This window comes from Urocampus carinirostris, chromosome 4 (assembly GCF_059441175.1).
Source record: "Urocampus carinirostris isolate Australia breed hairy pipefish chromosome 4, RoL_Ucar_1.0, whole genome shotgun sequence".
Classification (NCBI taxonomy): domain Eukaryota; kingdom Metazoa; phylum Chordata; class Actinopteri; order Syngnathiformes; family Syngnathidae; genus Urocampus; species Urocampus carinirostris.
In genome coordinates, this window is record NC_142352.1 from 17,832,443 (window position 1) to 17,854,774 (window position 22,332).

General features: G+C 39.2%; 2 protein-coding genes across 3 annotated transcripts in view; both read left to right on the forward strand.

Moving 5' to 3' along the window:
• The first annotated feature begins 2,492 nt into the window (after positions 1 to 2,492).
• rrad (Ras-related associated with diabetes) lies at positions 2,493 to 7,713 on the forward strand. 2 transcript variants are annotated; one of them, XM_088333189.1, is made up of 5 exons: positions 2,493 to 2,593; positions 2,670 to 3,058; positions 5,340 to 5,413; positions 5,833 to 6,037; positions 6,701 to 7,713. In XM_088333189.1, the coding sequence occupies exons 2-5, from the start codon at positions 2,689 to 2,691 to the stop codon at positions 6,976 to 6,978; spliced, it is 927 nt and encodes a 308-aa protein (XP_088189315.1). In that variant the 5' UTR covers positions 2,493 to 2,593; positions 2,670 to 2,688; the 3' UTR covers positions 6,979 to 7,713. The 2 variants fall into 2 exon arrangements, with proteins under 2 accessions (XP_088189315.1, XP_088189314.1); XM_088333188.1 differs by lacking the exon at positions 2,493 to 2,593 and having other exon boundaries at positions 2,615 to 3,058.
• A 4,666-nt stretch (positions 7,714 to 12,379) lies between these two features.
• The window catches only part of cdh16 (cadherin 16, KSP-cadherin), a 51,179-nt gene continuing 41,226 nt past the window's right edge, over positions 12,380 to 22,332 (forward strand). Inside the window, exons 1-4 of the mRNA XM_088333339.1 lie at positions 12,380 to 12,424; positions 12,520 to 12,615; positions 16,537 to 16,671; positions 20,006 to 20,135. Coding sequence (XP_088189465.1) covers positions 12,380 to 12,424; positions 12,520 to 12,615; positions 16,537 to 16,671; positions 20,006 to 20,135 — 406 coding nt within the window. The remainder of the gene's footprint in view (positions 12,425 to 12,519; positions 12,616 to 16,536; positions 16,672 to 20,005; positions 20,136 to 22,332) is intronic.

The following is a 22,332-nucleotide window of genomic DNA, read 5'->3' on the forward strand; positions in this document are numbered from 1 at the left end:
ATGTCCTTTTTTTCCTCTGAGTATGAATGTCACCCCAATTTGTACCTCCCAGAAAGCTTGAAGACAGATCATTTACTGTAAAATTGGGACTTAAAGCTGCAACTTTTGCCCCCTAGCTTTTAGCCCTGCGCCTTTTGCAACAACACAGCCAATTTATGTATTTATTCTAACGGCCACCAGGGGCACCGGAGCAGTAAAGGTGTTAAGGTACAGTATATTAAAACTTTCTGTGTACCGTCTTTCTTCGTAAATATCTCGTATCAATCTAGGCACATGGGGCTTATAGTCAGGTGCAGTTTATGTACCAAATGGTTTTTCTTATAAAAATTTACTAGGGTTGTTATATAATCTGGTCAGCCTTAAAGTAAAAATATTACAGTATTTAAATAGGCACACTTCAAACAAATAGAAATGAAGGAAATCAAATCTCCCCCTTTTCCCCACCCAATAACCGGAATATGGAAATACACAGACATAAACATACAATGAATAAAACAAATAGTAATACATTTATGACAGGAGTAAATATCGAATTATGCTAGTTATATTTGGTCATGCGCATGTTTACCCAAACATTTAGAGAGTCCTTGCCAAACGTACTGGATAAGAAAAATAAATTACATTCCTTTAATATATTAGTAAGTCCAGGCTGAGTTTTATTCACACTTAAGGACCAGCCAATTAATGTTTGTATTTTAAATAAAAAGATTTAAAAAAAAAAACTCAAAAAGCGTGAGCCATTAAACTGGTATCTCTTAAATTGAATCTCCAGCTCTAAATAGACATTATTTTTGGATTATTATCCACCCGGGCTTGAAGATTTATTGCTTTGAAGCCGATAGACAAAATACACATTTGAAATATTAGATTATTAGAGCAAAAAACATGCATTTCAGGTGAATTGGCCGGTCCAAATTGTCCCTAGGTGTGACTGAGCGAGTGAGTTGTCTGTCCCCGTGTGCCCTGCGATTGGCTGGCAACCAGTCCAGGGTGTCCCCTGCCCACTGCCCGATGATTGCTGGGATGGGCTCCAGCATCCCCGCGACCCTACTGAGGATAAGCGGTGCAGCTGATGAGATGAGATGAGACACTTGAAATTTCTCAACCGCCTGCAGTACAGCCTATTGCCACAAGGAAGAAGCAACTGTTCACTTTTCGGGGCCTTCACGATCCAAGTGGAAAATTGAAATAGGGATTTCCCCCAAAGACGTTTACGGGATACAAAACAGACGCCAAAGAAGTATCCTTTGAGCGTATCGTTTTTATACTTTATCTATTCATGAAATGCCATTTATAAAACTTGCCAAGTTGCAAACCCAAGGCGCTATGTTACAATTACATTCGTCTTTATTGTCATTGATCACAAGGCAGTGTGCACGTGCAAATTTGTCAACGAGATTAGATGGGGCACTCTAGGTAGAGCGCTCGTCATGGGATCAAGAGATTGCAGGTTCGATTCCCGGCTCCCCGGTGTTATATGTCGAAATATCCTTGGGTAAAACACTGAATCTCTAATGCCCCCAATAAGCAGGTCGGCACCTTGCCTGGCTAGGATAAACATGTACTTAATAATTTAAAAAGTAAGGTAATAAAAAGTATTAAGATATGTAGGCAATATTTACTAGCTAATGCTTGTAAACTATGCTCTGTTGTGAGTGCATTATAGAATAGTGCAAAGAAAAATAAGGCAAAGAAACTTGGCAGCGACATATAATCCCAATTTGGCCGGAAAATTTTAAAGTGCACCTCATAACCAGGTGCACCTTAAAGTGCAGGAAAACATATCTGATCTCTAAAATACGCTGACCACAACATAACACAATCAAACATTTCACAGAAACTTGCACAGCCACTCACGTCTATCTATCTATCTATCTATCTATCTATCTATCTATCTATCTATCTATCTATCTATCTATCTATCTATCTATCTATCTATCTATCTATCTATCTATCTATCTATCTATCTATCTATCTATCTATCTATCTATCTATCTATCTATCTATCTATCTATCTATCTATCTATCTATCTATCTATCTATCTATCTATCTATCTATCTATCTATCTATCTATCTATCTATCTACCTACCTACCTACCTACCTACCTACCTACCTACCTACCTACCTACATATATACACACATATATATATATATATATATATATATATATAAATTAGGGCTCTTCGTGTAGGTTTTTTCAACATTGATTGTGTGATGATGGAGAACAATGACTCACATCGCATTTCGCGGATCTTCCAGTACGAGAAGAAGACACCACTAAATGTATTCTACCTGGCGAGTAAAATATTTATATCATCGAGCTTTTAGTGGGCTTTCCCTTCCCCAATATCCCCGTAGGAGTTGGACTCTCCATTTGGCTTTACGGAAGGGAAATTCCTCCGCTCTTCCAGTCTCCCCCATCCGCACGGTGATGGTGCCATTACGCACGACTATAATAAGCACAGAGCGCGATTCCCTGTGACGTCACAAGCACTCCTGTATAAATACGGCGAAGCAGCGGCCACGGAAAGAAAGACATTACTTCGGAATTACTGGAGCAGACCAGACCTCGCGGCTTTTTTGGTAGCTAGTAAGTGACTTTAAACCATTTAGATGAAAGAAAACGTCCCGGAGTATCCACTAAAACGCTCTCCGTGTATCCACAGGTATTCTGCGTCCATCGCAATGACTTTGAACAAGAGCGACAAATTACGCAGCATGGACAAGAGGAGATGCAGCACTCCCTTCCCGGCGAACCTCCACCGGAGAAGCATGCCGGTAGACGACCGGGACCTGCGCGCTGCAGCCGCGCTCCATCCGAACGGACCCGGGGAAGAGCTGTCCAAGCTGCTGCGCTGCAACGCAAATACGCAAAACGAACAGCACCGGGGCAGTTGCGCGTCCGATTCCTCGGATTCGGTGATCTCTACTGGAAGTGACGCTGATATGCAAGTGCATAAAGTGGTTCTGTTGGGGGAGCACGGCGTTGGGAAGTCCAGCCTGGCGCGCGTTTTTGGTGGCGTGGAGGATGTCGGACACGACTGTGACGAAGCTGGTAAGGGATCATTTTTATTATCACAATCATCCTCTTTGTTATAGTCAATTACACCCATAGGGTAGATTTGACCTTGGCTTTGATTGGGGACATCGTGCACTTTTGGGGACCAAACAGTGATTGCTCAATATTGGTGCAGGGAACACATCCCCTCCGTCCATTGCAAAACTACACTTTGCCTAAACTAGACGTTCGTTTTATAGTTTTACCCATGCAAAAAACTCAACATAAGAGAACAGAATTGTCTTTATTGTCGAGTACTACAACGTTGTGCACATTGTTTAAAACATGTGGCACTCCAGGATGAACGTATAATAAAAACCTTTAAAAATGAGATTAATACAATAATATTCTGATAGTCAGGTGATAAGTTTATTGTTCAAAAGTCACACAAAAAAACAAGGAAATAAGACATCAATTATTCATTTTAGCTTGCAGATGGAAATATAAAACTTGTTCTAAAGGTCCCATCTGAGACCTTTTTATTCTATTTTATTTTTATTCAAACCTTCTAGGTTACATGACTGGCGAATAGTTGCATTAATGTAAGCTGTGCACAAGCTCTTAATAATAGTGAAAATATTGGACCATAGTGTGCAATAATAGTAAAAACAGAACCCAACCTTGGCAAAATAAGAATTCCTATTTGCATGTGTTCAACACTTAAAACAGAACCACATTTTTCATTGTAAGCAAGCAGAAAAAAACAAAACAAAAAAACATCCGAATATACATTAAATCCTTTCCTTCAAATTAAATACAGTGCAATTACCTAAGCACCAACATTATGCAAAAATAAGAATAAATGAATACAATATGTTTAAAAATGTTTCAATACTTAAAGAGGCAAGATTATTTTTTTATGAAATTTAGACATTTTGTAAAATTCTAAACTAACCTTTTAGATTTAGGAATTATTTTTTTTGGTCTTTGAATATCTTCTTAAATGTGACCTTCAAAGGAAAAAAAGTTTATTTAACTCATTTATTTACTGTTAGCTCAGTTAAATTTGTTTGGGACTCTTACACATGTCAGTGAGAGAGATTAAGCACGTTAATTTTTACTATTTATAATATTTGGTTTAGTTTTTGTCAAACAAAGGATAACACATAGAACACCTTTGGGTTTTCATGGTAAAAAATAAAATCTACATTACCTAATACATGAATATATCAATGAATGTATATTCCTTTAATTTTAACTTTTTAAAATAAAAGAAGAGGACAAAAAGTACAAGAATAAACTTGTAAAAGCTGTCATTAATCATCATGAAATGAAATGATCTGCATTTATATAGCGCTTTTCAAGTCAATGACTTCCCAAGCGCTTTACATTGTGCTTCACATTTCCCAATAGCGGCCATGATCTGTGCAGCCATGTAAGGCTGCTAACCTGCTTATTGGGGGTATTGGGGGTTCAGTGTCTTACCCAAGGACACTTCGGCATGTAACACGGACAAGCCGGGATTCGAACTGGGATCCCTTAATCCTAAAACGATCGCTCTACCTCCTGAGCTACTGCCGCCCCATAAATGAATGAGAACAGTCAAGATAATATAGCTGATTTATATAATCTGGTAAATTAGAAAAAGAAAACTGAAACATTAGTAATAATTCTCTTTGGAAAAAAAAACCATTTTAAATATATGAAAATGCACTTATAAATTGCAAAACCTTCTGCAGATCAGGTGTTATTTAAACTCTTGTTTTGTTTTTCATTTGTTCCATTTATTCATCAAATATGACTTACTGTATTCATATATGAATACAGTAAGTCACAAAAAACACAATGAATAATAATAATAAATAAGTAAATTTGTGTTCCTCAGACGAAACGTTTTATTAGCAATCTAATCTTGTCTATTGGAATTTAATTTCTTTATTTTTTGCAGGAAAAGAATCTTGTAAAAATCCCCGAAACTATCTAGAATTCAGCCTCAAGTCTTCAGTTAAAATTATTATTTATTTTTTAACCTGCCTTTCAGTCGAGACTGGCTCCAGTTCCCCTTTCACCCCTTAACAAGATAAATGGAAAATAAATGGAAGGGTGGATATACACTGTAACATTCGTGTGAATCCGTTATGGCAAATTGGCTCTCATGGATTGGTTTCTTATTCCAGCAAGCAAGAGTGTGCACGTATTGATTATTGCTATTTCCATCTCTAGCCAGCCACTCAGCTGTCATAAGCATATCAACGTAACAGAAGCAGCAATGTTCATTCTCATCACCACCCAAAAAAAGGCATTACAGAAAATAACATGTTTATTTCTTTTCTTTCAGGAAACACTTACGACAGATCGATTGTGGTGGATGAGGAAGAATCAGCTATTGTGCTCTATGACATCTGGGAACAGGTGAGCTGCGTTTGTAAATATAGTACACCCCAGAGATATGATTCAAATCCGTTCTGAGGTGGGGATCAAAAAGTGAAATTGCCACAAAGTGGGGTATGTGTATACATGCGTATGATTAAATAAAATTATAAATTCATATACATGTATAGGAAAAATGTACCATTTGTCTGATAGGACCTTAGCTGGTCTAGTGGAGTAGCAAGTGGATGCAGTGCGGGAAAGGGACAGCAAACGCGGATTAAAAATTAAACTGATTTGAAACCTTCCACTTGCAGGGATTATCATGCCCCTAAAAATGTTCCTTCCTCTTTAATTCAAAAGCCGTCAATGGCAGTGAATATATGAGTGTAATGACTTCAATAGCCGTCAGTCGCAGTGAAGGTGCAACAAAACCTGACAACCACCATTTTTTATCACAGGACAACAGCCAGTGGTTAAAGGAGCAGTGTATGAGGATGGGGGACGCCTACATCATCGTGTACTCAGTGACGGACAAATCTAGTTTTGAGAAAGCATCGGAGCTGCGAATTCAGTTGCGCAGGGCCCGGCAGTCGGAAGATATTCCCATCATCCTCGTGGGCAATAAGAGTGACCTGGTGAGGTCCAGAGAAGTTACAGTTGATGGTAAGTCAAGCAAATTCACCTGAGATTCAATTTCGCTTACTGTATATTAAGGATTTAAACCAAGGACACCCTTTAATTGGTGAATAAATTTAAGGATTTAAACCAAGGACACTCCTTTACTGGTGAATAAATGAAATATGTATTAAAATATAAACATAAACTGTTATTTGGCTAGATTTTATTTTATGGGGCACAAGGTTGCTGAAAAAAAATATTTATTAATGTGTGTATTTAGTTAAGAGAAAAAAAAACCAAATCAAATCTTTAAAAATGTTTAATTCAATTTATTTATGTATTCATTTATACAAATTTAAAGATAAGAAAAAAACAAAACATAATTACACACATTGAAATCAAAATAATTATGGTATGATCATAAGATAATACATAAACTAACAAATAATAAAATCATTCATATAATAAAGATAATAAGCAAACTAAAAATAATAAAATAATTCATAGAATAACGATAATAAATTAACAATATAGAAATATTATAAATAATAATAAGGTAATTAGATAATTAACTGCAAAAAATAATGATATTTTTACCTAAAATTATAAAAATGTTTTGCCATTAATTCAAGATTTTTGTTTTATTTTTCCCGTTATTTTGATGTTTTCTAATGGTTCTGTCTATCTTCTGGCCTGTCTTTGTTCCAGAGGGAAGCGCATGCGCGGTGGTTTTCGACTGCAAGTTTATCGAGACGTCAGCCTCCCTCCACCACAACGTGCGGAACCTTTTTGAGGGCATCGTCCGGCAAATCCGCCTGAGGAAGGACAGCAAGGAGGAAAACGCCCGGAGAATGGCCAATTGCAGGCGCCGGGAGAGCATCAGCAAGAAAGCCAAAAGGTTCCTGGGACGGATGGTTGCTCGTAAGAACAAGAAGATGGCTTTCAGGCAAAAGTCCAAATCCTGCCATGATCTCACTGTTCTTTGAGAGTCACACCAGAACTTTTTATCTTTTTTTCGGCCTCTGAAGACCCAATGCTGTGTTTTTTTTAACACTAACTGAAATCGACTGAGCTGTACAGAAATCTATTTTTGATTTTCACCGTTCTTAGGTAATAGAATTGTCATCATGTTCATAGGGTTGGCGTGCATGAAGCTTCGCAGATTTTCTTTCTATTTGTTCGCGCCAACTCTTAAAATCCATTTAGTCTGAGTGAGAAATTCAGCGATTGCCTTCTTGGTTCCATACTGCAAAAGAAAGAAAGCACAGTGATACCTTGGTACATGACTGTTCAAATACTAAAAACATTTTTTTCCCATTCAAAGTAAGGGTTACAGCTAGTTAGTGTGCCTAACACAAGAAAGGTCACCGGTTTGAGACCGGGTGGAAACATTTGTTGGCCTTGAGAGGGATGGGCGTCACCAGGCTGTACTTGCCCAAGACACACCACAGGGAATGCCCCTACAATCCTAGTGTTTAAGAGCTCCAACAACCCACATAACATTTAATTGGCTCTTTGTCATGGCACTTCCATTGATGTTCTGTCCACAGGTGGGAATGCTGTGCCGTCTAACCTCCATGTTATGTTCTGTTAGTACCAGTTTGTGTTGGTACATCATGTAACCCGGTATGAACAAAAACATGAGAAAAATACATCATGGAATGTATACCTAAAGGTTGATAGAACAATAATGGAAGCGCCATTCCAGCATTTTATTTATTTTTTAAAATTCCTATGCATTCCAAAATGCCCAAAATATTAATAAAACGTGTACCTAAACAACCGTAAATACAAAAATATTCATAAAACCCATACCTAAACAACAATAAAAATTTCAATGTGTAGATCAAGATGATATCAATAAAGATAAAAATATAAAAACATTAACTGTATGTTTGGGCAGAGGTTCGATGGCTAACACTTGTACACCATACTTGAATTTCGCAATAATTTTCTCAGCTAGATCAATGTTCTCACTGTTATCCTCTTTTCCTTCCCCTTACCACTAATTTCCTTAGGACCCATTATTATTATCGGCAAAGAAAGCATTAAAACACACTAAATAACAATAAATTCTCGACACATGTTGTCAGATTGACTATCCATTTTGAAAAATTGGAACAGTCTGGCCATGACTAGCCAAGTTGGCTGCTCATTTCATTAGGCCACGTGTTTAGCTTCCTTCAGGTTTATTCGACTTCCGATTTTTCGTTCGAATAACAAAGCAAAACTTACACTATTTTTTGCTCAAATACAGACTTGTTAGAATACAGTCATTCGAGTGTAGAGGTATCACTGGATGTGAAAATGGAATAGTGCCATGAAGGACACTGAATGCAATATATGCACATCTCATTATGCTCAAGGACGTAAAAGCGTCCCACACGGTCTTGGGCAAGGAAGGTACGCGGGTTCGTGCCTCCAACACATTCGAGCGAATGGAGAGGAAAGACTATTTGTTCACTTTGGGAAGCAATATGTTATATTTGTTTTGTAGACATTCAAGTATCTTTGTTTTGGATAACTGAGTTTTTTCAATAAATTTCAAATGAAAAATGAACTTTACTTGTTTTTTTCTTCATTAAGAAGTACATCTTTCGGTTCAGTGGGTATGAGATCAGAATTCCGAGATTCAGACGTCTCTGAATTACTAAGCGACTTTGTTTCCTGTACTATACAAGCCTGCAGTTCTTTGTGGCACAGACAGAGAAGAGAACACTTTGAAGCAGGAAAAAAAACAATAACAAATGAAGAAGAAAAAGGGAAAATAAATAAAAGGGGAGAAAAGCAGAAAAAATATGAAAAAGAGGAAAAAGCAAGAAGAGCAGTAAAACGCTTCGAAAGAAGAAGAAACATACAATGGAAAAAAATCAAAATGAAAAATAAAAAATAAACCAATGAAGAAAAAAAACAAGAAAAAGGAAGGAAAAGGCTAGGAAAAAAACAAAACCAAAAGAGACAAAAATAAACAAAAAGGGGAAAAATATGAAACAGTAAGTAGAAAAAAGGCAGGGAAAAATTAGAAAAAGTCTAGAAAAAAAGTTTTTGGGGGTCTCTTTGGTCTTGTGTTGCATAAAATACTTTCCAAATGTATCTATCACGTCAGTGCGGCACGGCGGCTGAGTGGTTAGCGCGTCTGCGGCACAGTTCTGAGGTCTTGTGCAGAGTTTGCATGTTCTCCCCGTGCTTGCGTGGCTTTCCTTCAGGCACTCCAGTTTCCTACTGCATTCTAAAAACATGCATTTCAGGTTAATTGGCCGGTTCAAATTGCCCCTAGGTGTGAGAGAGCGAGTTAGTTGTCTGTCCCTAGGTGCCCTGTGATTGACTGGCAACCAGTGCAGGGTGTCCCCTGCCCACTGCCCGAAGACGGCTGGGATGGGCTCCAGCACCCCGTGACCCTACTGAGGGTAAGCTGTGCATATAATGGATTGATGTATCAAGTCAATCTTGTTGCCAAAATTGTACCTTCACTAAAAAGTGTTATTAAATACAGTTCTGTATTGTACAACCGACTAAATAAATTCCATAAATGTTAGTATTACAAAAAAATGGAAAACTTCTATAAAAGTTATTGTAAGAAGCCGGATTTCTTCTTCGGGGTGGATGCAGGGTGATGGCTCACAGCACCACGCGGCAAAAAGAAGCACTACAGTACTGCCCTCTACTCAGAAAAAGGTGCACACAATACAAAATCTAACTTATAGCAATGTCCGGATATTTTTCGACATCTCGAAAAAAAAGATCATATCTGCCGGAATCCGTAAGTCGAATGTTCTTAAGTCCGGGAGCGTCCATAACATCACCCGGTCAGCCTATTTTCACCTGCGCTCCATCGAGCGTCTCCTCCTCTCCCTTACCCCACACACAACAGACATCCTCGTCCATAGCCTTGTCACCTCACGCCTCGATTACTGAAATGCCCTCCTCTACGGCTTACGTCAAGTCCCTCCATAAACTTCAGCTGGTCCATAACTGCTTCACGCATCATCACCCAAAACCCCTAACGCCATCACATCACCCTGTCCTTCAACAACTCCACTGGATCCCAATCTACCATAGAATCCATTACAGAATTCTGCTCTACACCTGCATGGCCATTCATAACCTTGCCCGTCACTACCTCTCCGACCTCCTTTACACTGCCACACCATCCCGCACCCTCAGATCACTTTCCTCCCTCCATCTCACTATACCCCCTGCCTCAGGTCCATGGGGAGCAGAGCTTTCAGCCGCCCTGCCCCGCATCTCTGGAACTCATGGCCGCCTGACCTCCGAAATTCTGGGACCCTGTCCACCTCAAAACTGAAATGAAATGAAATGAAATGATCTGCATTTACATAGCGCTTTTCAAGTGAATGACTTCCCAAAGCGCTTTACTGTGTGCTTCACATTTCCCAATAGCGGCCTTGTATTGCAGCCATGTAAGACGCTAACCTGCATATTGGGGGTATTAGGGGTTCAGTGTCTTACCCAAGGACACTTCGACATGTAACACGGACAAGCCGGGATTCGAACGGGGATCCCTTGATCCCAAGACGAGCGCTCTACCGCCTGAGCTACTGCCGCTCACTGACTTTGTGTGAAGGCTCAAAACCCTCAAAGATTACAGGAAACATTGCCAATGAAGTTTTTTTTAAAAAAAGGGAAGAATTAGTACAACTATTTTTACAAGCCTTGTGAGATATTAGGGTAGGGAGTGTTTATCTTGCTAAATTTATCTCCCCATGCTTGAATGGTTTTGCCCTTAAAAAAGAAAGGGAAAAAAAGTGCAATGGTGGTCTTACACTAACAGTAGCAACTTGTAAACAATAGCTTTCTATTGGTTCAATGGTACACTTGGTGGGTATTAGTTTTAAACCAGTCTACCATCCGTAGGTACATTTTCGATAATTGTATTTTGTCTTTTAAATAGCCAACCTATTCCAAGCCTTGTTACTAGCTTGTTGAGGTTAACGCCTTATTTTGAAACGTAACTGATATAACTCTACGTTTGACACCTGTTTTCCTGTTCGTTTTTGTTAAAATAATGTACATACATACAACATTTACGCTGTTTTTATATTTTATCTTCTAATACAAGACTGTTTGACTACCTTGTAGGACAATTATTTGATTTTATATCATTTAACGTCGTTTTCGCTAGCTATTGTTTAAAGACATTTTAACTCACGCGATACTCTGCATGCGCGTGAGCACTGGTTCATTTTTGTTATTATTATCGGTTGCTTTCATGTTTTTGTTCGGTTGGATTAGATAATGTTCCAATGCTAAGAAACTCTCACAGAATAAAAACATGACAAGCATTTATGTTTCTTATTAGGATATGTATTTTTCTTCACTTAAACCAACATTTCTCTCATGGTAATTCTTTTATGTTTTTGCCGTGATAGAGTTGGTTATTGTTAATGTTTTAGTTAATTTATTGTGTGAATATGTACCCTGCCTCCACTTGTGTTGGTATCCCACCATATCGTGCTGTTTATTCCTTTCAAGTTTTGTTCATTTAATCAATTAAATCTAGATCGCGTTTCAACATAATTTTGCAGGGATGCATTGTCCAGTCCGGCCAGTGTTAGGGTAGCATTTTTTAATCCTGTTCTGTTTCTGTACACTATCTGATAACGATTCCTTTTGCGTAAATGAATCCTTTTCTAAAATCTCATTTTGTGTCTACATTTATCCAGGAAGGCGGAATTGTAGATGAATAGTTAGCGTGTCCGCCGCACAGTTCTGAGGTCATGGGTTCAAATCCAGCTACCGGGCTTTCTGTGCGGAGCTTGCATGGTCTCCTAGTGCTTGCGTTTATTTCCTTCGGGCACTCCTGTTTTCCTCCCACATTCCAAAAACATGTCATGTCAGGTTAACTGGCCGGTCCAAATTCTCCCTAGGTGTGAAGGAGTGAGTGAGTTGTATGTCCCTGTGTGCTCTGTGACTAGCTGGCAACCAGTTCAGGGTGTCCTGTGCCCACTGCCTGAAGGTAGCTGGGATGGGCTCCAGTACCCCCTACTGAAGATAAGCAGTCCAGATAATATATAGATGGATTTATGCAGGAACCTGACACAGGGTTGACAAGTATGGTGCTGCTTGATACAACCATTTGCATCCTGTTGAATATTCATTTAAGGCAATCAGATTGGCGCAACTGGCTTCACAGGAAGAAAACATGTTAACCATTAACTCACATGAGTAGAAGAGAAAGACTTTTTCCAGTTCATTTCTACTCTGCTCACGCATCTCAAAAGGCTCACATCCATCGTCTGATAAAGGTAGGAATTGACAAAAATTATTATTTTTTTAAATTTCATTAAAAAAAAAACTTGCTTTGCTTCAACTTGCATTCTGTTTTATGTTGTGGTGTCTTTTTAACTTTTTCACTCAAAGGTAGTCATGGCTGACAACAAACCTGCACTTACGCTCTTGTTTGTCGTCATAGTAAGAATCGTACCTTTCAATTCAGTGAAACTATTTACAACATAAAACAATAAAATGTTAATGAAAAAATGTCAATAAATTCTCATTTTATACAGGTGCTGATAAACATTTTGGCATTCTGCTTTGGAGCAAATGTCAAAATTGGCGTTCCTGAGAACTATGATGGCATTTTCCCATGGTATTTATCAAAGGTATAACTTTTTTTTTATCAGTGAAATTGAGAAATGTTGATTTGTGTGACCTGGCATTGAAAAAAAATATCTTAAACTTGAAATGATGTAATTTAGTTCCACGTGTGCGGGTGCGTCAAATTTGAATAGAGAAATATTTCCAAATTGAAATATACCAAGCTAGGTAAGAAATTGTATTTTGTTTTAGAAATATATCCTAAAAAGTAATGGCACATTAAGAACATTGGCAGGTAAATTCGATATATGTAACAAAAATCAGCAAAGTAACTGCATCAGAGCTTGTGAATCATCTCATCTCATCTCATTAGCCGTACCGCTTATCCTCGTTAGGGTCGCGGGGGGGCTGGAGCCCATCCCAGCCATCTCCGGGCAGTGGGCAGGGGACACCCTGAACTGGTTGCCAGCCAATCGCAGGGCACAAAGGGACAGACAACTCATTCGCTCATTCACACCTAGGGACAATTTGGACCGGCCAATTCACCTGAAATGCATGTTTTTGGAACGTGGGAGGAAACCGGAGTGCCCGGAGGAAACCCACGCAAGCACGGGGAGAACATACAGACTCCGCACAGGAAGTCCGGAGCTGGATTTGAACCCACAACCAGTTCCCATGACATGAACTGTGCCGCACAAGCGCTAACCACTGCGCCGCTGTGCTGCCTCTTGTGAATCATAATTACATATATACTTTATGACATAGAAATTATACTGTATATAAGACAGAACTTGAGAGAGAGAGAGAGATAGAGAGAGAAAGAGAGAGAGACAGAGCAAGAAAGCGGAGAAATAGAGTGTAAAAAATAGAAAAAGATGATAGATAGATAGATAGATTGATAGATAGATAGATAGATAGATAGATAGATAGATAGATAGATAGATAGATAGATAGATAGATAGATAGATAGATAGATAGATGGATAGATGGATAGATAGATAGATAGATAGATGAGAGAAAGAAAGCGAAAAAGAAATAGAAAGACAGCAAAAAGGAAATAGAAGGACATCAGTAGAGAAACATCAGTAAAGAAAAAAGAGAAGGAGAGAAAGTAAGAGATAAACAAAGGGAGGGAGAGAAATAGAGAGAGGAAAATGAGAATTTGAAAGGGATGCATGGTTACATATTTTTATCATATTTATACATCTCTCTGCCCTATCTAGTATGTATATGTATATGTATATATATATATATATATATATATATATATATATATATATATATATATATATATATATATATATATATATATATATATATATATATATATATATATATATATATATATATATATATATATTTATAGATTATGGTTTATTTCTCCGAAGTCAAGTCAAGTCATCTTTATTTGTATAGCCCTAAATCACGAAGAGTCTCAAAGGGCTTCACAGATTATTACACTATATTACACAGACTATTTTTCCTAAAAGGATGACACGTCCCTTAACAAATCAACAATTGTAAAAGAAAGCAGAAAAGCATCTGCCTCTTTTGTCTGAGTCCACTTGGCACTGAAGGCCGAAAGAAAAGCGCACGCAAGCTGCCGTCATCACCTGGCTTTGAAGAATTCACACTGAGCTTTTTGTCATTCAGTCCAGCTGGTGCAGTCGGCGGGCAACATTTTATCCGTGCACGTCACTCAAAAGGGCTCTTGGCATGCTGTGCAACAGCATGACACCCCTTTCCTTTGTGTGCTTGACTCATCTTGCGTCCGTACAAAGTCACGTTTTCTGGAAAAGACGGATTTACTCAGTTTCTGGACTAATGGACCCCACTTGGGGTCTTATGAATGCAACTAGACTACTAAATGGACCGTGTTAAACACATATCCGTGTAGGTCATCTTATTACATACATGTTTATTTTAGATACCTTTTCTTGTCATCAGCAAAGCTGTATTTTTTACAGTACAGTATAGTAGACCCCTAGAATTCGACATGAACCGAAAAGTAAATTTAGCCAGAATTGGAAATCGCTGTAAATGTATAACATTACGCGCACAATGTAATCCATATATTTGACATGCGAGAACCCAGATAACATACATATGTTTTAGTTGCTAAAATTTTTGTGCAAATTTATACACTACATTAGTGTTAGGGATGAGTGAGATGTGTTCCATTCTTACCAATACCCACTAAATCCTGCTTGATAAGACTACTACCGATAACATCTTAAGCCAACATGGAGCTAATGCAGGTTAGCTAAAATCAGGGTATTGTGATCAAACTTTCTTGTCTTAGTTAAAAGCTTGCTGCAGCATTTTTTACCAGCTGCAGGCTCTTGATAGTGGACTTTTGGAGACCGGAGAGTAGTACATTACAGTTATCGAGATGGGAGGTAACAAACGCATAAGTTATAATCAGGCTTGGACAGCATAGGGCGAATTTTAGCAATGTTGCGAATATGGAAAAAAGGTGTTCTAGTAATATTCCTAACTGTCACGACCAGAACGGAATCAGGACCCAATTGCGTAACGTTTACCACAAGTTTTATTGAAAGAAAGAGGAAGGGCTGTGTCCACGATCTGGTGTTCGCTGGACGCGGGAGGCAAGTCGCTCTCGCACTCGGATTGTGGTCCAAATACAGAAGTGGATCTTCCGTAGCGAGCGATGGCGGTGTCAGGGACGGAAAAACAGGTTGGTAGCCAGGACAGGAGAGCAAAAACGCGGTTGACGTAGTCGGGATCAAAAATGGGTCGTAAGCCAGGACGGGAGAGTAGACGTAGTCGGGATCAAAACAGGTCGTAGCTGGAGACAAACGGGAGCAAAAACGGGACAAACGGGAGTCAGGGTCAAAAAAAGGTTTGCCTTGTATCAACAGAAGTTCGCAGACGGACTGATAACCGGAGAGTGACAGGACTGGGTTTAAACAGGGGCAGGGAGCCAAACAGAGCGCCAAATGAGCGGGTATAGGTGATTCACATAGGTAATCATGACACTTAACGTGTGTTTGGAAAGATAGGTTGGGGTCAAATGTGACACCTACATTTTTGACTGAGTTACTCCTGGTGACATTACATTTGTCAATATTCAGAGAAGTTTTTTAGAGCAAGTCACAGCATTTAGACGGACCAATGATTTTAAATTATGTGTTTAGAAATTGTTATGAGCACCATAACACTGGCCTGCACTTTAGATATTTCTGAAAATCTCTATGATTAGGGGTGTGTTCATTATTTACTTCTAAATATGATCCAAGAAGAATAGAATAGAATAGAATAGAATATACCTTTATTGTCATTGTTACAAAATGGGTTAACATATTGTGACAACGAAATTGGGCATGGCACTCCAGTTTCACACATTCACAGTGAGGTAAAGAAACCAAGAAGATAAGGACCAGAGAAGATAAGGTTCACCATAAGTAATAATACGTACACCATTTCTTAATGTCACACATGCCTTGCCTTAGAAAAACAGATCTCATTCTTATTACTTAGCATTATCTTAGCTGTACACAATCGTAGCTGGAATATACCGGTATCTAAATAAATACGCATACATCACAGGCAAATGTAACGTTTGATCAATTACGGCTACAGAACTAATGATAGACAAATGTTTTCTTGTTCTGAGTTTTGTCTTTTCTTGTTTTCCTCAAATTGTGATTTTTGTGTCTGTCTCCTTGCACATTTGCTCTCTGCACTATTGTACTTACAGCGTTATTGTTACAGTGTTACTGTTACTGTTTACCGGACTTGTTAACCTGACTGCCCATTTTGCACATCTGGTTAGCTACTCCTCTTGCACTATCGGCACTATGGTAAAATACTATACGTAGCCTCAATACAATACAACTTTTACTTAGATCTGTACATTCGAGGAAACTGTGCGGGTCAGATGTATCGACATTTCGTTCTGTATACACGTGTACTAGAATGACAATAAAGTAGATCTGAATCTGAATCTGAATCTGTTCTCTTAGCTCCACAGTCTTCCAAGCAATTACAGCGACTTGGCGGTAACTGGAGACGAAGACGGTATATTTGGAGTGGACTCTCAATTTCTCTATGCCTTAAAACCACTGGACCGAGAAAAACAGCCTTCCTACTCCCTGCAGGTATCTTGGCACTTTGTCACGCCGTTTCATAATATCACAATTTACTTCATCATTCTCTGATATAAAAATAAGTCTGTTTCCATGGTAATGTATTGCATAAAGAAAGAAAAATAAAAGACTCCGCAGGGGTGTCGTTCGTGCCTTTGAAAGATCAACAATTTTCAGTGTTCACACTACGTATATATTATAGCAGGGTTCGCCAACCATTTCAAGAACTACCATTTGTTACTGATTGGCGCGTAGTGCTAACATTTAGATTACATTTCTAAAATAACTTTTGTTATTACTATGTTGGTACTATGTTATTACCAGGTTGTAATTATTAAAAGTTAAGTCAACAAATAAAACATCAAGCCAGTAAAAAAACGTTTTACTAGAAAACCAAAAAGACACATCACTGATGAGCTATTATCTGTCCGTGAGCTCTCACATGGTCTTTGGGGACTACCTGTTGCCCTCAGGCACCACATTGGGGACCCCTGTATTTTTGGGATTCACTAAATCTTCAGCACTGAAAACTTTTAGCGGAAAATGAAATAAAGACGATTTTTGGTTTGCAAGATGAAAAAGATTAAATTGAAAAATGTATCCAAAAGAACACCGCTGTGAAGACATTACTTCAAAAGTCGGGCGAGTTTCAACCCGGGAGTACTCCCACGATTTTGCTAGCAGCTAATGTTTACAGGCTAACTGTACAGACCCAACTCTCTAAAGTACAACAGTTTTGTAAACACATACTGTGTGTGATATTACATCCATTCGGCCACAAAGTCCATTTCCTGGCGCTGTGTGCAAGGAGAGTTTCATTTACTAATACTACTATTGATACTTTGGCAATTAAAGAGTGCAACTTGTGTGTTGCATAGGACTACCACACTACTAGAATAGAATAGAATAGAATGTACCTTTATTGTCATTGTTACAAAATGGGTTGAACATATTGTGACAACGAAATTCACAGTGAGGATAAAAGAAAACAAAGAAGATAAGTAACAAAGAAGATAGGGTTATAATTTACACAATATAAAGGAACAAAGAAGATAAAAGTTATAATTTACACAATATTTACACAAGAAATGTGGGCATGTAAGATGTTACATACAGTTTTGGGATCGTATTAGTGCAATATGTGTTGTACAAAGTGAGCATAGGCATGAATACAATTTTACATCTGTATGAGGTAGTGTGTTTGCAAGAGTTTCAGTTTTTTGTGCGGCGTGTGTTAAGGGTGGTAATGGCTCTGGGGAAGAAACTGTCACTGAGTCTGTTTGTTTTTGTTTTGTGTGACCTGTAGCGCTTGTCGGAAGGCAGCAGGTCAAAGAGGTGTAATAAGATGAGAAAAGTCCTTGATGATGTTTTCTGCTCTGCTGAGGTAGCGAGAGCAGGCAATGTCGTCCAGACTGGGTAGAGAGCAACCAACGATTCTCTGGGCTGTGTTCATGACCTTCTGAAGCGTTTTCCTGTCGGCTGCCGTGCACCCAGCGTGCCACACCATAATGCAGTATGTAAGAATGCTCTCCACTGTGGCTTTGTAAAAGGACACCAGCAGCTGCTGTTTCAGATGATTTTTCCTGAGCACTTTCAGCAAATGGAGTCGCTGCTGGGCCTTCCCTACTGGTGTTTGATGACCAGGAGAGGTCATCGGAGATGTGCACACCCAGGAATTTGAAAGAGTGGACTCTCTCTACACAGTCTCCTTTTGTAATGAGTGGTGCTGGGTTCCTGCCTTTCCTCCTGAAGTCCAGTATGAGTTCTTTTGTTTTTGTGGTGTTCAGTATGAGGTGGTTTTTTGAACACCACGTGACTCCACCTCATCCCTGTACGCCGTCTCGTCCCCTTCAGAGATGAGGCTGACCAACGTGGTGTCGTCGGCGTACTTAACAATTGTGTTTGTGAGGTGGGTCGGTGAGCAGTTCGAGGTGTAGAAGGTGAAAAGCAGGGGGCTCAGTACACAACCTTGTGGGGAGCTAGTGCTCAGTGTTAGGGTGGGAGAGACGTGGTTGCAGAGTTTCACAGACTGGGCGGTTTGAAAGGAAGTCCATTATCCAGTGGCAGATGGAGGAAGAGAGTCCTAGGTGTGAGAGTTTCTCCACCAGGATCTCCGGGATAATGGTGTTGAAGGCTGAGCTGAAGTCCAGAAAGAGCATTCTGACATAGCTCCCCCGGTGGTCCAGGTGTCTCAGCGCGGTGTGAAGTGCTGTGTTTGTGGCGTCGTCAGTGGAGCGGTTTGCCCTGTAGGCAAACTGGTGGGGGTCCAGTGTGGGTAGCAGGGAGTCCTTGATGTACTACCACACAATCATCATAATCTTTCCTTCCCTTCTTCTTGTAACTACTTACTTTCCTGCCAATTAAACGTAAAATGCCCCCAAATAAAAGTAGCCACAAGCAACAAGATAGCCCCAAAACAACTGTCAAATGACTTGTAAGCAAAGTTTGTTCAATATCAGGATACAAAAAGATATCTCAGATATTGCATCTGTCAGTTTCCACTCTGAAATCATGGTGGAGAAATGGAAGTCCACAGACACATGATACATTTAACCTAAATCTCATCTCATTAGCCGTACCGCTTATCCTCATTAGGGTCGCGGGGGGGGGGGGGCTGGAGCCCATCCCAGCCATCTCCGGGCAGTGGGCAGGGGACACCCTGAACTGGTTGCCAGCCAATCGCAGGGCACACAGGGACAGACAACTCATTCTCTCATTCACACCTATGGACAATTTGGACCGGCCAATTCACCTGAAATGCATGTTTTTGGAACGTGGGAGGAAACCGGAGTGCCCGGAGGAAACCCACGCAAGCAGGGAGAACATACAAACTCCGCACAGGAAGTCTGGAGCTGGATTTGAACCCACGACAGGTTCCCATGACATGAACTGTGCCGCACAAGCGCTAACCACTGCGCCGCCGTGCTGCACTTTAACCTAAATAATATTGGGAATTATTTGGATTTTTTTAGCTGGTAAATGTGATTGCACTACATTTTATTGCACAATTGTTGATGCACAATTTTTCATCACTATTATTGCAACTTAAGCCAGTCTTTAAACACTATGTTGTAAATATGTTTGCCTATTTTTCTGACATTCTATCTTATTTTTCTCTTTAAGTCTTTTAAAGTTTTGACCCGGGAGTGCCACGTCTATTGCATACAAGATTTCACTACTTTATTGTCAATGACAATAAAGACAATTCAATTGAAATTGCTGATGCCAACAGGAGCCATAAGGATCATTATAAAGGATTTATTGCAAACACTTTATCATACAACTTTAAGATTAAAAAAGAAGAAATTCTCGAATTTAAGTTCCTGCTCTGTATGTGTCTCTAAAGGTGTCTTACAGAATTTCAGGTCAGCGTCAGAGTTTCACGGTCGAAGTGTGCGTCATCGACAAGAACGACAACGTGCCCACCTTCATTCAGGAGAGCATGAGGGGCAGCGTGCAGTTGGGTCTCCTCAAGGGTAAAAAGAGCTCAACATGCTATTTGAAGGTGTAATGTACTGTAGGTATGACGTACTGGATGAACCTCAACAATTGACGGAGCACTTCAATAACAATGGCGCTGTAAACTGACCAAGCGTGATTGACATTGTTTGACTAGGCCAAGGGTAGGCGGACTGCATTGAGTTAAAGAAATTGTCAGAACAGGCCTTCCAGGAGGAAAACAATGATTGATTCACATTTTTTGCCTCTGCCGATACTCAGCTTTGATCCAATACCTTGGAAATACATGAGGAAAAAATATATCCTATTTTTCAAGTATATATTTCTAAACAAATACACATTTCATTTTGGCAGGCCAGAATGGCACAGCTCCCGTTAAAAGTGCCTTTAGCCAGTCCCTGCTCGCAGCAATATGGGATTGGGGGCAACGGATTGGGGATAATGGACATGAGTGCAGTTCCTTTTAGGCGGAAATCAAGTAAAAGCAAAAAAAAGAGCCGCCAGGCCAGATAAAAATGCACTCTGCTTCTTCTCAGGCAATAGGCGATCAGCAATAATTGATTGTGGGTATAAAAATAACACATAAAATATGCTAAGTTATCAAAATATTTTTGCAGTGTTTTGGGTTTTGTGTGTTGGGTAGTTGATTAGGTACCTATTATTGTATTTTATTTTTCTTGTAATGTAATTTTTACATTTTTGTAGTTAAAAAAAAGAAAAATAATAGGGTAAGCATGCAAAATTATAATTATTATTATACATATTATTTTCATTTTGTGATAGACAAAATTGAAAATGAATCTTAAAACACGAAAAAATTGCATTCAAAATGAGCAAAAGTAAAATATATTTTTACTAAGACTTTTTTTGGAATACTTTACTACAGATATTACTTTTGGATCGAGTTGTATTCATCCTTTTACCAACATTTAATCACAGTTGATTATATTTTGAAATTTTTTTAGTAAGTAAAAAAAATAATCAAAATGAACCAAATTATCCGGCAAGGCAGTTGGGCAATAATCATGCCAATTTTCCATATTATTTTTCAAAGTTACATTACAACAATGTTCGAAAATATAAAAAATAAAAATAATATGTAAAATAAGTAAGTATTAAATTTTACGTGGAAGAATTAATTTAAATGTTTTTTTTGAGTTATATATGGTTTTATATATATATATATATATATATATATATATATATATATATATATATATATGTATATATATATATATATATATATATATATATATATATATATATATATATATATATATATATATATATATATATATATATCATCTCATTAGCTTATCCTCATTAGGGTCGCGGGGGGGCTGGAGCCCATCCCAGCCATCTCCGGGCAGTGGGCAGGGGACACCCTGAACTGGTTGCCAGCCAATCGCACAAGCGCTAACCACTGCCCCGCCGTGCTGCCCATACCGGCTGTAGCAGATTTTCTAATTTGCGTGTGTGCTTCTTAAGGGCGGGTTTTGGGGATTGCCGGTTGCGGGTTCATTGCATTCTCATCTCATCTCATCTCATCAGCTACACCGCTTATCCTCATTAGGGTCGCGGGGGGGCTGGAGCCCATCCCGCCATCTCCGGGCAGTGGGCAGGGGACACCCTGAACTGGTTGCCAGCCAATCGCAGGGCACACAGGGACAGACAACTCATTCGCCCATTCACACCTATGGACAATTTGGACCGGCCAATTCACCTGAAATGTATGTTTTTGGAACATGGGAGGAAACCGGAGTGCCCGGAGGAAACCCATGCAAGCACGGGGAGAACATACAAACTCCGCACAGGAAGTCTGGAGCTGGATTTGAACCCACGACAGGTTCCCATGACATGAACTGTGCCGCACAAGCGCTAACCACTGCGCCGCCGTGCTGCCTGGTTCATTGCATTACTTTGCATTATTCTGTTCTGTTTGACTTGAGGAAACCTTTACTTGCCCGTTCTGAGTAAAAGCCTGTTTTGTGAGTATTCCTAGTCTGAGTTCCTGTTTGCCTGTAAGCCTGTTTTTGTTTTTGTCCCTGAGTGTTGGACGACTTTTATTTCCTTAATAAAAGTAACTGATCGTTAACGCGAATGAGTTCACCCCTCCTGCCTCCGTTCTGGTCCGGTCTTGTGACAATTTACAAGAGAAATAGATAAAAAAATACAAAAAATTATAATAAAAACTGGAAAAAGTATTCCCTAGTT

Bases quoted from the DNA above. Each gene is read 5' to 3' on its own strand.
- rrad (XM_088333188.1), top strand. From the start codon at position 2,617: ATGAAAGAAAACGTCCCGGAGTATCCACTAAAACGCTCTCCGTGTATC. The intron at 5,414-5,832 runs GTGAGCTGCGTT...TTTTTATCACAG, and splicing joins TCTATGACATCTGGGAACAG to GACAACAGCCAGTGGTTAAA. The intron at 6,038-6,700 runs GTAAGTCAAGCA...TCTTTGTTCCAG, and splicing joins CAGAGAAGTTACAGTTGATG to AGGGAAGCGCATGCGCGGTG.